Consider the following 16,263-nt stretch of genomic DNA (forward strand, 5'->3'; position numbering starts at 1 on the left):
GGCCCAGTATTATTATTATTATTATTATGTGCACATCATTGTCCTGATTTAGCTGGCCGATGAGATTACATCGTATTGGCATCTTCGGTTTAAGATATTGTTTCCTGTCTCCGATCTCATACCATGAAGTGAGTTTCCATTGTTTCTGTTTTGTTGTTTTGTCTATTAATTATAACCGTTTTGGATTATTATTATTATTACAGTTTATTTTTTATAATTGTTGTGTTAGTTTTCCAGATGTGAAATTGGTATTTGGTACCCATTTTATTTAGTTTTGAAGCAACTTATTTGATATTATTATTGTAAAGTCAACTTTGTAGTTCTATCTTCTATGAATTCAGAATTTAATGACATGTTAGGAGTTCTTGACCGGATGAATCTAAATCATGTATAATACTATAAATTATTATAAGGTTATTGAATTTTAATAATCTTAACTTTTACTTATTGGTCGGGATTAATCCAACTCAGGAAATGTGTACAGAGTTTCAACTTTGAACGTATTTTCCTCCAGCAATCCCGTACTGACTGAAAAGTAACACTGTTAGCTTTTTGATGAGGTGGAAAATACGTATAAGATTGCTGGAAGAAAATATGTTCAGAGTTTTGGCTGTTTGTAAACATATAATATCCTTAGTTTGGACTAACCCGGGCCAGTAAGTGAAAGTTGGGATTATTAAAATCCAATAACTTAAATTATAGCATGTGTACTAATAATATGCTTAACTCCCTGTATATGTTATATGATATCTTTCATCATATGATCACAGGGCCCGTAACGTTTTTGGGATTTCTCTTTCGCTTATTATCATAAATTTAGCGGCTATAGTGGAACGAGCCGATGAAAATCTACTTCCATCAGTGTACAAGGAAGTCAGTGAAGCATTCAACATAGGACCATCTGACTTAGGCTACTTAATGTTTATGAGAAACTTTTTTCGCGGTTTAGCATCTCCAATGGCCGGGGTGTTGGTTCTAACCTATGACCGACCGACAGTTCTAGCCATGGGCACCCTTTGTTGGGCATTATCCACAGGTGTTATGGGGGGCAGCCGGTATTTTGGTCAGGTTGCGTTTTGGCAGGCTGTAAATGGTTTGGGACTAGCCATTGTGATTCCTTCACTACAGTCATTTATAGCTGATTCTTATAGTGATAGTGTTAGGGGGACCGGGTTCGGGTTGTTGAACCTTGTTGGGAAGGTGGGCGGCATTGGTGGTGGTGTGGTGGCTACGGTTATGGCTGGTCATGAGTTTTGGGGGGTGCCCGGATGGCGGTTTGCATTTGTTATTATCTCGGTTTTAAGTTGTTTAATCGGGATTCTTGTGTTCCTCTTCGTTGTTGATCCTAGAAGGTACCGAAATTTAATTGGATTTTTACTTATAAGTTATAAGTTATAATGTTTTAAGATGTTTTATGTTTATGAATTATAGGAATGAGTTGTTGGATCGGGGACGTGACTCTGGTTCGGTTTTGGTTGAGTCATGGGCCGCGATGAAGAGTGTGATGAAAGTCAAAACGTTTCAGATCATCGTCTTGCAGGGTCTTGTTGGTTCACTCCCGTGGACCGCGATGGTGTTTTTCACTATGTGGTTTGAGTTAATAGGTGAGCATCTGTCAATCAAATAATTAAACAGGTTGAAATTGTGACGCAACGTACTAATAGAGAATGAAGGCTAATCACATTGATTCTGTGAATACCCGTGATGATCTTCCCCAAACCCCCAAATTCGACCCCAAAAGGCAGAAATTTGAAAATCCAAAGTATTTTTATAAAATTTGCTCAATGATCAGTCACAAAGTAAGTTAACATATTAAATAAACATCCAAAATGGGCTTGGGCTAACACAAACAACCACAGTCCCAACAACAGCACAAAAGAAACCCGAAAACTAGACAAAAAACATAAAGGTGGCCAAAAAGTGTATCTAGAAGGCTTATTTCGAAAATATAACCCGTCTACGGCATGTTACCACAACGTGGCCCACGTTCCAACGGTCGTTTTGAATGGTAGCACGCTTGAAACGGAGGCCCGTAGCCCAAGTTATGTCCATTTTTCGTGCAGCACCTCTGGAAGCGCGATCTTGGACCTCCTGAAAACATCATGCCCGGTCTTCTACACTTGGGCCCACATCAAATATAACTTTTGTTTCTTTTGTAGGTTTTGATCACCAAAAGGTTGCAATACTTTTCAGCCTATTCGGGGCGGGGTGTTCTTTCGGTTCACTTTTGGGTGGGATCATAGCAGACAGAATGTCTCAAATGTACCCGCGTTCAGGTCGAATAATATGCGCACAATTTAGCGCGTTCATGGGGATTCCATACACGTGGTTTCTCCTACGCATAATCCCTCCAACAGTCGAGAGCTACCACACTTACGCAGTCACGCTTCTCTTAATGGGCCTTACAATAAGCTGGAACGGAACTGCCTGCAACGCGCCAATGTTTGCAGAAGTGGTCCCCACCAAACACCGGACCATGATCTATGCGTTTGACCGCGCGTTGGAAGGGTCATTTTCGTCATTTGCTGCGCCTATAGTCGGGATTCTGGCAGAGAAGGTTTACGGGTATGACCCGAAATCAGTGCATCCAACCACAGGGTCCACAAGAGAAGCGTTGGCATTGTCGAAGGCGCTTTTCTCTATGATGGGGATTCCTTTCGGGATGTGTTGTTTGTTTTACAGCCCGTTGTATTGGGTTTTTAAACACGATCGTGACAGTGTTCGAATCGCTACTCAAAAAGAAGAAGAAATGATTTGATTAACTATTGCTTGTATGAATTTTAGGTAGAAGTGACTCTTTTAATCATAAATGTTTTGTAAAACCTTACTTGTATCTTAACTTACTTCATGTGTTTTTTGTTTACACATGAAACCTCTTATTGAGTATCTATTTTTCGCGTATCTACTTTACTTTTCTAAGGAGTTCGTTCAATTTACATATTTCAGTACATTTATGATGATACGTAACGACATGTACAATTTGCTGTGGCATGTTTAACGACGTATAACTGCGCAAAAATGAATGTCCTAAAACAAAAGACAGAATCCAATCCTCAGTATGTTCGTGTTACATGTATGATTAATCTACACTAATGTTGCTCATATAAATCAAAACAAGAATATGAATCATATCATTTCTTCTTCCTTTGTAACAGCCATTCTCACATTATCACGATCACGTCTAAAAACCCAATACAACGGGGTGTAGAACAAGCAACATAGACCAAACGGAATCGCCATCATCGCGAAAAGCCCTTTCGACAATGCTAACGCTTCTCTAGTGGACCCCGCAATCGGGTCCACAGATTTCGGGTCGTACCCGTACATCTTCTCTGCCAGGATCCCGACCATGGGCGCAGCAAAAGACGAAAATGATCCTTCAAATGCACGATCAAATGCGTAGATCATCGTCCGATGTTTGGTGGGGACTACTTCTGCAAACATTGGCGCGTTGCATGCGGTTCCGTTCCAGCTTATTGTAAGGCCCATTAAGAGGAGTGTGACTGCGTAAGTGTGGTAGCTATAGACCGATTGTGGGATTACTCGTAAGAGAAACCAAGTGTATGGGATCCCCATGATCGCGCTGAATTGTGCACACATGATTCGGCCCGTATGAGGGAAATGTTGGGATAGCCTATCGGCTATGATCCCGCCTAATAGTGACCCGACAGAACACCCTGCCCCGAAAAGGCTCAAAAGGGTTGCAGCCTTCTGATGATCAAAACCTAAAACATCATGTGATAACTGGCAAGTGTTGCAACCAGACTATGAGTGATAATTTCTGACACGACACGAAAATAATTAGGCCACTTAATTACGCATGTTGACCCACTAACTCGTGTATGATCCATTAAACCCATTTTTCCTTAAACCCACAACCCGTTTATCACATTTACAGGTTGATTATTACCCGTAGACTATGCTAGATGAAAAACACCGATAAGTGCATACATACCAATAAGTTCAAACCACATAGTGAAAAACACCATTGCGGTCCACGGGAGCGAACCAACAAGACCCTGCAACACGATGATTTGAAAAGTTTTTACTTTAATCACAGCTTTCATAGCGGTCCACGACTCAGCCCAAACAGAACCAGAATTGCGTCCTCGTTCCAATAATTCATTCCTAAAATGGACAAAAAAATTAAAAGATACGCAAAATAAAAATAAAAAATAAAAAAATTCCAGTAAGATTGTAAACCTTTCAAGATAACTCGATTCTCCAGCATGATCACTATCATTTAGCCTTCTAGGATCAACCACAAACAAGAACACAAGAAACCCGATCAAGCAACTTAACCCCACCATCAAAACAAACGCAAACCGCCACCCAGGCACCCAAAAAAACTCATGCCCAGCCATAACCGTCGCCACCACACCACCACCAATCCCGCCCACCATCCAACAAGGCTCAAAAACCCAAACCCTGTCCCTCGCACACTATCACTATAAGTATCCGCAATAAACGACTGGAGTGCAGGAATCACAATGGCCAGTCCAAACCCATTAACAGCCCGCCAAAACGCCACCTGACTAAAATAGTGGCTGCCGCCTACAGCACCCGTGGATACTGCCCAGCAGAGTGTGCCCATGGCAAGAACGGTGGGACGGTCGTAGGTTAATACCAAGACTCCGGCCATTGGAGACGCTAAACCTTGAACAAAGTTTCTAATAAATGTTAAGTAGCCAAGATCAGATGGTCCAGCATTGAATGCTTCACTGACTTCTTTGTATACTGATGGAAGAAGATTCTCGTCTGCACGCTCCATTATGGAGGCCAGATTGATAATAATCAGAGAAACAGATACCCCAAATAATCTTCGAGTCCTGTGAATTTTCATAATAGATTTAAAGTTTGTAAGCATAAAAGTATAAGACTATATATAAGATAATGATCAACAACCACATTTTTATTCACAAATCATACAATATACATATACAATGGTGAATCTAGGGTGGGCATATAATGTAAATATGTGGAATCCTCAGGTGGACAAAAGTGAAATTGCACTAATTTTGACGTTATTTTACTAATCTCGTGAAAATAACGTTAAAAGTGACGGAAGGCTAATCAGGCATCATGTGGTGGCGTTGATAGCCGAAAGACAAGGGTGCATGCACCAATCAGCCGGTGTCCCGATGATTGAGTGCTATGTGCCTTATGTTCAAGGCTTGATGCAAAACTACCATCGAGCCGGGGGTCTCACCGGAAGCAGACTCTCTATCCCTATGGGGTATAGGTAAGGCTGTCTGCATCTTATCCTCCTCAGACCCTATCATAGCATTGCTATTGGTGAGATATACTAAGTACAATGATGAATGGTGAATCTAGGCTACAATGAATACTAATAACCACACTTTGACTAGGAAATACGTGTTCAAAATATACAATTTATAACTGAGCGTGTCTCTAACATTAGCAAATTAATATAGGACTAATCGAACTCATCTGGTATATATATATATATATCAATGGAGAGCTTAGGCTATAATGAATATTAATAACAACACTTTGACTAGAAAATACATATTCAAAACACACTATTAACAATTGTAGGAAGTGTCACAACTCACAAGTTTTATTAAACAATATTAATAAAACATCAACTACACACATTAGAGTATAGAGGTGCATCTCTACCAAGAGTATGGAGGTGCATTTCTATCAGGGTCTAGAATTTAAATACCTAAGCCGAATAAAAAAAAAGCCCAGTAGGCGTTAACGAAAGTTCTTCATTCGCTAATATACATGGATAAAACTTTTATCGACCGATTTGTTATAAACAGAACCACATAAACCATTGCAAATAACGTTATTTTTAACAACAAAAAAAACATATATATGTAATATGTAAAAAAGGTTTGTGCCCCGAAACAACTTATGTGCCCCGGCCGATGGTGTGGCTCGCACACATGAGTCTCCAATGATCTCTACTCTTTGAACACGTTAATAATTTAGTAATACTAGACGGGAGCCCGCACGATGCAGCGGGTGTTTGAACCTGTTAATCACGTACAAATATAAGTGTTTATGGTTCGGTTAAAACCTTGAAATCGTTTAAATCGGTCATTGGTTTAACTTCTTTTTTCTTTTTCTTTTTTACTTTCGGTTTGTTGGTTGGTTTCAAAATTTTCAAAACGTAGTGAACGGTTGGTTCGCGGTTTATATTGCAACCGGCCATATGAAACCAGAAAAGAGTGTAAATTAACCTAATTACAATATGATTCCTTTTGTAATGTTTGTTATTATTTCACGTCCTAAATCTTCCATTAATATTTACCATTTATGTGGCTAAAATTGTCATTTTTTATTTATAATCATCTCACGTATCATATTATGTTGGTTTTTAGTTAAAATTGATGGTACATTTAAATTATTAATTATTTTAAACTAAATTTATTATTAAAGTTTAAACTGTGAAACCAAACTGCAACCAGGCAGTTAGTAACGATTCGGTTTCAACTTTCAATGGTTGAGTTTGGTTTTGGACGACAAAAAATAAGTATTAACGGTTGGACTCACAAGTTTAACTTAAAAACCATCAAAACCGACACTGAACACCCCTACGTAACATATTAATTTATTTAAAATGAAAAAAATTACAGCAATATCATATTCAAATTAAAGAGAATAAAATGCTCGTTTTTATGGTGCAATTTATTTATAAAAATATTAACGTATGAAAAGGCTATAGTCGTTTAAAAATCATGGGTGGGAAGTTAGTTTACAAGTTAAATTAAAAACATAATACGATTAAAGATGAGTGACAAGTTGAATGGATTGGGTTTAAAAGACATGTTTACCCTTGCTAATACATGCACCTAATACTTTAATTGTTATAAATTACTTAAAAATGAGTGTCTTAATTTGCCCGTATTTTGCGTATTATATATAATATAGATATAGATTATTTTGTCCAAAAAATTTCCAACTAAGTATAAAGTATTACTTAACAACTTAATATAGGAATAATGGAAACTCACTTCATGGTACGGAGGCTTGCTTCTGGGAATAAACGCTTAGGTTGCTTGATGATGAAACGACGTGGTCTCATCACCCAGTTAGTTACTTGAAGATCCGAAGATATGCAAACGACATTGATACAGCAAACCTAACCGTCATACGTCAACGTACACCCACCAAAGTTGAACATTCAGATCGATGATGGGTTTTGGAATGTTTGACCTGCAAAGGTTTATGGATCGGTTAATTGGAGACTAGATTATGTCTTATCTAAGAAAATATCTCGTAATCTCCTTTAGATTCAAGTTAAGTTGAGGTTTGACTTTTTGGGACCCTTTTCTGTTTTCGTGGTAGTTGATAACTAAACTAAGATCTATCGTAGATCTAAACCGTCCACGTGGGTTTTATCGAGTTTTTTTTTTGAACGGAACAGCATTCTCTAATTTGGAGAGTCTTATTGTCTCACTTTAATCAGACTATTTTGTTTTAACCAGGCACACGCTGGCTTCAAAGAATGGCTTGGGAGTTTCCTCATGAAACCATACCACCGGTTGCCATTTGACGGTCGTTACGCCAAAAGAAGAGCAAAACTTTCTAACGTAACACATGATGAGACTAAAACCCAGGTGGACTCGAGATTCAAAAGGGGGTTGCGGCGCAGCTTGTTGCCCGATTGCCTGCCACTTTATTGTAATCGTTTTATAGTAAATTATATAAAACCTAGCTCAATTTTTTTTCAATCTCCATCAAAACTGTCACAAGTGCGGATTAAACTTGTGTCTCTATTGGAAAACCCAAGTCTCCTGCCACTATGACAGAGATTAATGAGTTTTAGATAATAGAAAATTCCGATTAAAATTGTTGTATATGTGGTCTTTTAAATAATATATAAGTTTCTTTTCTACTGGTGTTAATACATTTATTTGTGTTCAAAATTGATCCAAACTAGGTGATACTCCTGACGTGTTGTGTCAGGTTGATAGTGTAATATTGAAAAAAAAAAAAAATTTGTCAATGCTCAAATACAACAAATTAACATATTAAAAAAGCAAAAATCGCGCATCACGTTAACGAAACGACAACATTCAGTTAGTCTAGGGCTATGACACTACCGTAACTAAACAAAAAAAATAAATTGATTATCAAAACCCTCTCGAAACAAAAAAAACCCAAATCCATGCATTGCGGCCTCAAACCGATGCGAAATTGATTAGTATTAATGGTACCAAAACTAAATCGTTAAAACAAATTAGTAAGCAAAAAAAACGTATTAAAACTAAGCATATTAGAAAAATAACAAAAATAAATTGATTATTAGCTATTAAGTTTTATTAAATTATACATCTAATATCACTATCTTATATAGCATTAGCATAAACTTGAAAGTGTAATACACTAATGAAGGTCCACCTATCAATGCAGAAAGCAACAAATAAAGGAAACACAAAATTGGTTGCAAATGCAACACGCAAGATTTAAACATGTGCACACTAAGCGGGTGTTTGGCCTACCTTTTATTTTTTGACTTATGCTTATATCCTTACACAAATAAGCTTCTTTAAATAAGTTAAAAACCCATCTTCAAAAAAGCTTATTCAAATGAGTCTATATAAGCTAATAAGCTTAAGCTTAAAAAACTAAACTAAACACCAAATTAAATTTATTTTATAAAAAATAGCTAAAAAAGCTATAAGCTTTATTAAAAAAGCTAGGCCAAACACCCCCCTAATTACTCAACACACTCCTAATAAATACAAACAAGACCAATGCATCATATTGATGTTCTACTCAAACAAATAAACTAAAGTAGTAAACAGTATGCAACTTAAAAGTTTATCAATCTTTGTGGCACCGACATTTCTATATTTATCATATATTATAGGTGAAATAGCCATATGTCTACAAATGTCAAAACTAATCTTCATGAATGCAATTATGCTAAAATACGATTGGGGGGAAATGTTGTTTTACCCACGCATATCTATTGCTATAGTTTGGTTGCATTTATTGACATTCGTACAAGTCACAAAATAATGCGAAAGGAATTTGTATTGATCATGGATCACACTTTGTTTCTATATATGATATGAAGGAGATGAGGTGTGAGACCATTCTTGGTACAGGGTATATACATTCATATTTCGAGTAAGTTATTTCGATTATCACGTACCGTTTTAGGTTAGATGTTTTTCCAAAACAAGTCATGGAAAGGAAAACTGTTAGCCGTCAATATATTACCTCTCATACTAATTACTTTTCACGGTATATAAGGCCAGTGGGCGAGAAATAGGCGCAAAAAGGTTACAAATGGGGCAAATTGTGGGTGGGCTACAATTATTTGTCGCCTATGATGTGTGTGTGTATTATTATTATACTAGTTTGAGACCCGTGTATTACACGGGCAATTAATAAAAATTTTAATATTTAAACATTAACCGAAATACAATCAATAACACAGTTGTCATATATTGTTAATACAATTACAAATTACATTAATATTACAAGAATAAAAAAAAATTACACAAGTATTTTATAAATAAGAAAAAATTTCCTTGTACACAACATTTGTTGTAGTATTGGTCAGATTACCTTGTTTATCAAGAATCAGAATCTTTAGACCACGCATGCTTGTAACTATTGATAAGGCGACGTATAGTTGTCCATGCGAGAACACGGGGTCTTTTAAGTACAAACCTACCCTTGATAACGACTGACCTTGGCTTTTGTTTATCGTCATTGCGAAACATACCGCAAGGGGAAATTGTCGTCTTTGAAATTTGTAGGCTATTTTGTTGTCTGATGGAGTCAGTGGCGATCTATGAATTAAAACTGTATGACCAATGTTAGTTCCATAAATAATTTTGGCTTCAACTATACGAGTACATAAAGATATAATCTGTAGTCGAGTACCGTTACATAAGCCTTCTTTTTTGTTAAGATTTCTAAGGAGCATAACAGAAACACCAACTTTTAGCACCAGTTTGTGGTTTGGTAGTCCGGATATTCTTAGACCATTAAGCAGTTCAGGAGAGTATAAAGCTGTATCAACAGTGTCATTGATATATTCTGAACTGCATATGGTATCCGAACTTAAGTACTCGACTTCATCACCTGGAAAAAACTTGAGCAAAGTATCATTAATCTCATCAACAATTTCGTTTGTTGGTGCAAGTATTGCTCTATCCTGAAAATAATGTTGGTTCTCGTAATTCTGTAGAATATCAGGATATACAAAGTCAAAAAGTTGGTTCTCGTATATTATTATATATGTTGTGTGTGATATATATATATATATATATGTGTGTGTGTGTGTATAGGGCTACAACACCATTATACCCAAAAACAAATATCACTCTTTGCTGACCAGGCGTCACATGACGCAAAACGCCCAATTTTGTATCTCCCGTGCCCCACTACACATAGCTTAAGTTGTAATAGAGTTTTTTTATATATTCAATGGTGTACGTTAGTTACATTTTTAGAACTTGATGTATTAGTTTGTAGATGTGGCATTCAGGTCACATTAAACTGATGTTAAATTGTTTTATTTCCAACACTTAAAAAAATATCGTTTTAGATATAGCTTACCAATGAATCTTTGAAAAAATATTATTTATCTACTTGTGTAAACCCATTCTTAATAAACTTCATATTTAAAAAAATAAATAAATAAAAATCTTTGGACAAAAGATGTTGTAGCATGCTACCATCTTATTAGGTTCATGAATTTCATTTTCAGAACAAAACGTATTGACTCCATTCATTAACTTCTCACACACATATATATCATTCATGTATTTATTTAAATCATATGTCGTATTCTCAATTAATGAGACAAAGTTACTGCGTTCGTGTGGTTGATCGGCTGATTGTTGGGGCGGAAGGGTTGTGTTGGTGTTGGAACCGGTCTCAACCTCTCAACTCTTTTTTATGGCTGGAATTTAGGGAGATGGAAACTTTGTTGGATTTCTGTCGGTGGGTCGTTGTTTCTACAATGAAAGATCAATGGGATGATTCGTCTTCGTTTTCATTTGCAAGTATTAAAGCACGGCTGCAAGAATCGGTTATGGAGCTCCGAAACTATGTGATTACATGGAATAATCAGGGTACCTAAATTAATAGGTTAATATTCTTGTTAAGAGGGCTGAATTGGAAAGGTTACCCATGATGGAGTTGGCTAAACGGAATGTTATGTCCGACTCTAATTTTTGTAATTGTTGCGGTGAGCGTGATTAGTCGGCAGATCATATGTTTGTTACTTGGGATCTTGCACAATCCATTTGGCATATTTATATCCCAATGGTGCAAGATTTCATCGATTTCGTCTTTTGTATTAAAGATCTTTTGGAGGTTCATAAGTTCGCTCAAGTCTCATTTTATTATTCTAACAACCTTTTGATGTTTATGGAAGGCTAAAAATGAGCTCGCTTTTGAAAGAAAACCAATTTCTATCGCCAAGATCGTGGAAGAAGTTAAGATCCTTGGACTTTTGGATTCGGAATAGGTCCAAAACGATTCGAACACAAAGTCTTTTGTAAATATGTCATATCTCCTCTTATATACTCCATGTATCCATCTTTACGTTGATAACGTCGTTATTCAAATCTTCAAGAAAAGTACCTTGATTATTAGAACTTACAGGCTCATCATGCATACTAAGAGTCAGACCTTGTTTTGAAGGAACCAAACCACATCAACAACGATTGTTGAATGTGATAATGAGCCTCACCTGGCTTATATTGTTGTGAAAACATATAGTTTACAATACGTTTTTATCTTTGAATGACTTATAAAATAAACTCTGATATGATTCTTCCAACCACGAGAATCTTGTCCAACCATTTATCTAGTTAGCCAATTCTACATGTCGCCCATTAGAGCATTCTCAACTCATTCTCTAAAGTTGTCAGACTCATATAATATAGGGTAAATTTTAAGAAAATCATCAAAATCATCACTCCAATCCATTCCCTATTATATGGGTGAGTTATATGACAACTAAAGTAAATCCCTAAATATAGGGACTCGCTTTTGATCCATGCCATGTAATATATCACATATCTCCCAATCACGGGTATTTGCTATATAACAAGACAAAAGAGAAAAAAATAATAAAGAATTAATTTATGAATATGAATAGGGAATAGAATGTGAAAGAATTTTGAAAAATTATAGATAAATTTATGGAATTGTGTTTTTTTAGCTAAATTATAGAAAAAAATATATCTAATGAGCTGGGAATGCTTTTAACGGTTCAAGAGTAATTAGTTTTGATTGATTATGTATGATTCCATGTGTAATAACGGAATGACTTCAAGCCATGTTTACTTTTACTTTTGAGAAACATATTATGCCTCTCCTTTCTCTCTCAGCCCACCACAAGCATTTAAGAAAGGCTATCCTAAAGCATTAACTCTGCCATGTTAGACTATGGTGCTTTGAGTACCTAAATGACTATCACAACTTCAACCTCTTAAGAATTTATGAAATATAATATTTAGGGTTTAGGATTATAGACTACGGTCCTGGTTTATTTCTATATAATTTAATCTATTGAATGAAATTGATCATCCAATATTTTATCATCTTACATGGTCATCATCAACCGGACAACCACCAAGTACTACTCGTTCACATTCCACAACCAACTGCTCTACAACCACTAGAGCTCCGGATTAAGTTTTTTTGTTCTTTCCAAGTGTAAAGCAAGTCTTTGTACAATTTATGAATCTAGTAAACTCATATATTTAGTTTGATTTAGTCAAAAGAAAATGTGCTTTATATAGTAATTCATATATATCTAATAGACGTATTTAATGAGTTATAGGTAATAGTCGAAAATACCCTCAACCCCACCACCAATGAATAAAACAAGTCATCTGCCCATGGCTTGGCCTACCCTGCAAAACTGAAGAAAGTGAAAAGCAAAAGAGAGTAAAATTTAGGAGGAAAAAAATAAAAGAAATAGGGTAGGTGTTATTGTTGTCACAAAAATGATCAAACAGTTTTTGACACCACACTGCATACCATCATTTACACTTACTCCAACGTACCCCATTCCTCTCTCTCCCTCTCAAATATAGCACTAAATAACAACTGCAATAATAAATAAATATACATAACAGAATATTGTGAAAATGACAAAAGTAGTCTCTATAACACGGCCATTATATATGCTTCAATAGCTATGGCTAGGATATAGGAAAACTGAAAACCTAACAAACGGATATGTGAATTACAATCGAATCTAGTTTTACTAGTATATGATCATAGTTTTAAATCAAGCAATACCGATCGATTTAAACGAATTAGATATGATACAACCACGTATCATCTTTTTATGCGCATATTATGAGCACACGCATACTTTCTAACTGAAACAATGGTAGTAGGCAGCACCACACATTTAATGTTTTATATCTATACAAATACGCTTGGGTTATTAATCACTTATTAGTGCATTTAACGAACATTCGCCTCTTCTAAATACAATCTGGGATCTCAAATTAACAATTAATTCTAAAATTTACAACTACAAAGATTGTCATTCAAAGTATATGATATCAATGACTATTATGATACTTTAGAGAATGCAATATATGAGACGTACAATACTTATACTTCCATGGTGACTTTATACTATATTTATTATGTTTAAATGTATAAAAAAAGAAAAAACTTTAAGTGCACTTTAGTCTTTAAAGGTTTTTAACTTTTAACATTATAATGTTAATAAGTTTATACATTTGCTTTTTCATTATATCTGAGATGTCACAAACGCAAAATTTTCCATTTTAAACGACTTCAAACAATATACTCTTTTGCTATTATTGCCTATTAACTTTTATTTCCATGTACTACATATATTTATTGAATTTCTAGCTACTAAAAAAAATATTATAATTCAACATCCATTCACAACCACAAACAACATAAACTAACAAAATTGAAAGATTACTTGCTAATAATTATCCATTCATTACATGATCTCCATCATAAAACACACTACAGAACTCAACACTCAAATTTCCTTCAACAAACTGATCAATTCAATCATTATTTTAACTTAACCCATGATGATGATTAGGTCCACTAATCATATGCTGTTGGATTAACCCACCATTAATCTGCTCCACAACTTTACTTAACTTCATCTGTTTATTACTCCAAGCTTCCATTAATTTCCCTTCTTTCCCTTCCGCATCTCGCTGCAACGAATTTAACTGTTCTCTGTATTCCGCCTCCATCCGCCCTAACGCCACCGTCTCCTCTTCTCGAATACACCGTATCTTCGCCTCCACCTCCTCCATCTTCTCTCTCCTCTTCCGGTTCTTCTCCGCCTCCAACTTCTGCTCCAGCCGGCTCAACCGCCACGTGGCTTCCTTCTTGTGTTGCACCCAGTTCTGCTTCGCTTCCTCCACCTCCTTACAGTACTGTACCAGCGTCCCGACTTGCTGAACCGGGAAGTACGTCCGGTGGTCCTGCACCGAGTGAACAACCGGGTCCAGGACCACCGGTTCAGACGGCGACAAAGTCAGGCTCACCGAAGGAGAAGGTGTACCTGACTTTGTCGACGATGACGACGTTAGGCTAGACGTCGCATTGTTATTCATCCATGGTGGTAGCGGAACTACCACCATGGATGGAGTTAAGCTCGGTTCAGGTTCGGATCTAGCACCACCAGAACCCGAACCTGAACCGAGCGAAAGAATAGGAGAGTTCAGATTCGGCATAGACGGTTTTAAGTACGGCTGAACGTACTTCTCGGCAAATGTATCTAAAATATGATCGTAAGTACCTTGCACAGCTCTTTCAGGAGAGCTGCAGCAACCAAAGACTACTGCAACAGGTGGAGGAACAGGATTTGAAGTTGTAGTCGACGAACCGGATTTTTTATTATTTTGTATTTGCTGCTTTAACTGTTTCTCTTTAAAAACCTCCCACCACTTGCCTAACCGTTTAGCGGTGCGGCCGGGTACTTCAGCTGCAATTTTCTTCCACTTGTTGCCGTACTTGGCTTGAAGAGAAATGACTAACGACTGTTCTTGTGGGGTAAGAGAGCCTTTTTTAATACCGGGTTTGAGGTAATTCTTCCAGCGTTCGAGGCAGGATTTGGGGTCACGGTCCAAAGGCTTGGACATGCGTTGGGAGATGAGGTTCCATTCTCGGGGGCCGTAATGGTTAACGTAGTCGCGTAAGAGAGCGTCTTCTTCAGGCTGCCATCGTTGACGCTCCTTCATGGTCTCGGCACCATAGCTGTGGGCGGAGAAAGTGAAGAAAAGTAGTGTAATTGATGATTGAGACTAGAGGGAGAGATGGAATGTGGTGGGAATGGGGATCGGAGATATAAAAGGTGAAATGGGAAGGGTGGGGTGAAGGTGATTGTGACAATACATGTAGCAGATGATAGGAGGGGTCTTTGGTGGTATCCACGCGCTGGTTTAGTCATTTCATATTTTCATTTTCATTCTTATTATCATATTACATTATTAATAATAAAATAATAACTTTCATTTTCATGCAATATTAAATTACAAAACTTTTTACTCTCAGTAAAATGTAGTTTTCGTCAATGTGATTCGTTAAAAATGTAATTACGGTATTTATGATTTCAGTCTAATTTCTTTTCATGTTGTATCAATGTATTAGATTCACCTCATTAGCATCGTTAATGTTCTTTTGTTAGCATGTTGTTAGTTAACGAATATACATTCTATATAAAGAAGAGTTATAATGAAAAGACAAAAGAAGCCTTAAGAAGCTAGAAAGAATTCTAGAACGTAAGATTAAAAGATGATGGTGAGTATTGGCGCGGTAGCGTTTCTATAAATAGGGGGAAGTTTTTTTCTTCTTTATATTAGTCAAGTCAGGAGCATTAACGTCATTGTGTTTCTCATCATCTTGAACGCAAAAGAGAGGGTTTCTTATTTTTTAAGTTTGATTCTCTATGCAACAATGTCGTTTGAAAATCGATTTACCAAAATGTATGTACATCCACTAAGAAATCTTGTTTAGTAAACGAGTAAGGTCACTAGATGTTTTATTATTCTCATTGTGTTTTCACATTCAGGATTAAATAAACATTCTGAAATTGTTACGGAGAAAATAGTTAAATCAATTGCTAAAAAGCAAAAAAACGTTAAACAAAAAAAGGTTAGTTGACTTTCCATCATTCTAATTTCTTTTACAACTCACTTTTTAAGTTGGTTTACTTTGGGTAATTGTACATTGCATTGTGTTATTGTGTTTTTATTTTATATATTAACGATTGTATTTTTCATTGCATGCATTTATCGG

General features: G+C 36.3%; 2 protein-coding genes and 1 pseudogene across 3 annotated transcripts; 1 reads left to right on the forward strand and 2 right to left on the reverse strand.

Annotated features, from left to right (window-relative positions):
* The first annotated feature begins 741 nt into the window (after nucleotides 1–741).
* On the forward strand, nucleotides 742–2,817 carry LOC143637104 (uncharacterized). The gene is made up of 3 exons (XM_077104555.1): nucleotides 742–1,352; nucleotides 1,432–1,604; nucleotides 2,160–2,817. The coding sequence occupies exons 1-3, from the start codon at nucleotides 919–921 to the stop codon at nucleotides 2,756–2,758; spliced, it is 1,206 nt and encodes a 401-aa protein (XP_076960670.1). The 5' UTR covers nucleotides 742–918; the 3' UTR covers nucleotides 2,759–2,817.
* Nucleotides 2,818–3,028: 211 nt separating this feature from the next.
* LOC143637150 (uncharacterized) lies at nucleotides 3,029–7,340 on the reverse strand (annotated as a pseudogene). The gene is made up of 4 exons (XR_013154381.1): nucleotides 6,987–7,340; nucleotides 4,204–4,829; nucleotides 3,956–4,128; nucleotides 3,029–3,725 (listed from the first exon to the last, which is right to left on the reverse strand). The product of XR_013154381.1 is annotated as an uncharacterized LOC143637150 (transcript).
* Nucleotides 7,341–13,890: 6,550 nt separating this feature from the next.
* Nucleotides 13,891–15,321, reverse strand: LOC143637151 (protein rough sheath 2-like). The gene has a single exon (XM_077104600.1). It carries the CDS (start codon nucleotides 15,204–15,206, stop codon nucleotides 14,028–14,030), a length of 1,179 nt encoding a protein of 392 aa, XP_076960715.1. The 5' UTR covers nucleotides 15,207–15,321; the 3' UTR covers nucleotides 13,891–14,027.
* Nucleotides 15,322–16,263: the final 942 nt, after the last annotated feature.

This window comes from Bidens hawaiensis, unplaced genomic scaffold (genome assembly GCF_021521415.1).
Source record: "Bidens hawaiensis isolate Kalapana, Puna unplaced genomic scaffold, B.hawaiensis_p1.1 tig00008125_1, whole genome shotgun sequence".
NCBI lineage: Eukaryota > Viridiplantae > Streptophyta > Magnoliopsida > Asterales > Asteraceae > Bidens > Bidens hawaiensis.

Coding starts and splice junctions, on each gene's coding strand:
- LOC143637151 (XM_077104600.1), bottom strand. CDS start 15,206: ATGAAGGAGCGTCAACGATGGCAGCCTGAAGAAGACGCTCTCTTACGC.
- LOC143637104 (XM_077104555.1), top strand. CDS start 919: ATGTTTATGAGAAACTTTTTTCGCGGTTTAGCATCTCCAATGGCCGGG. Junction 1,353..1,431: donor TTCGTTGTTGATCCTAGAAG/GTACCGAAATTT, acceptor TATGAATTATAG/GAATGAGTTGTTGGATCGGG. Junction 1,605..2,159: donor TATGTGGTTTGAGTTAATAG/GTGAGCATCTGT, acceptor TTTCTTTTGTAG/GTTTTGATCACCAAAAGGTT.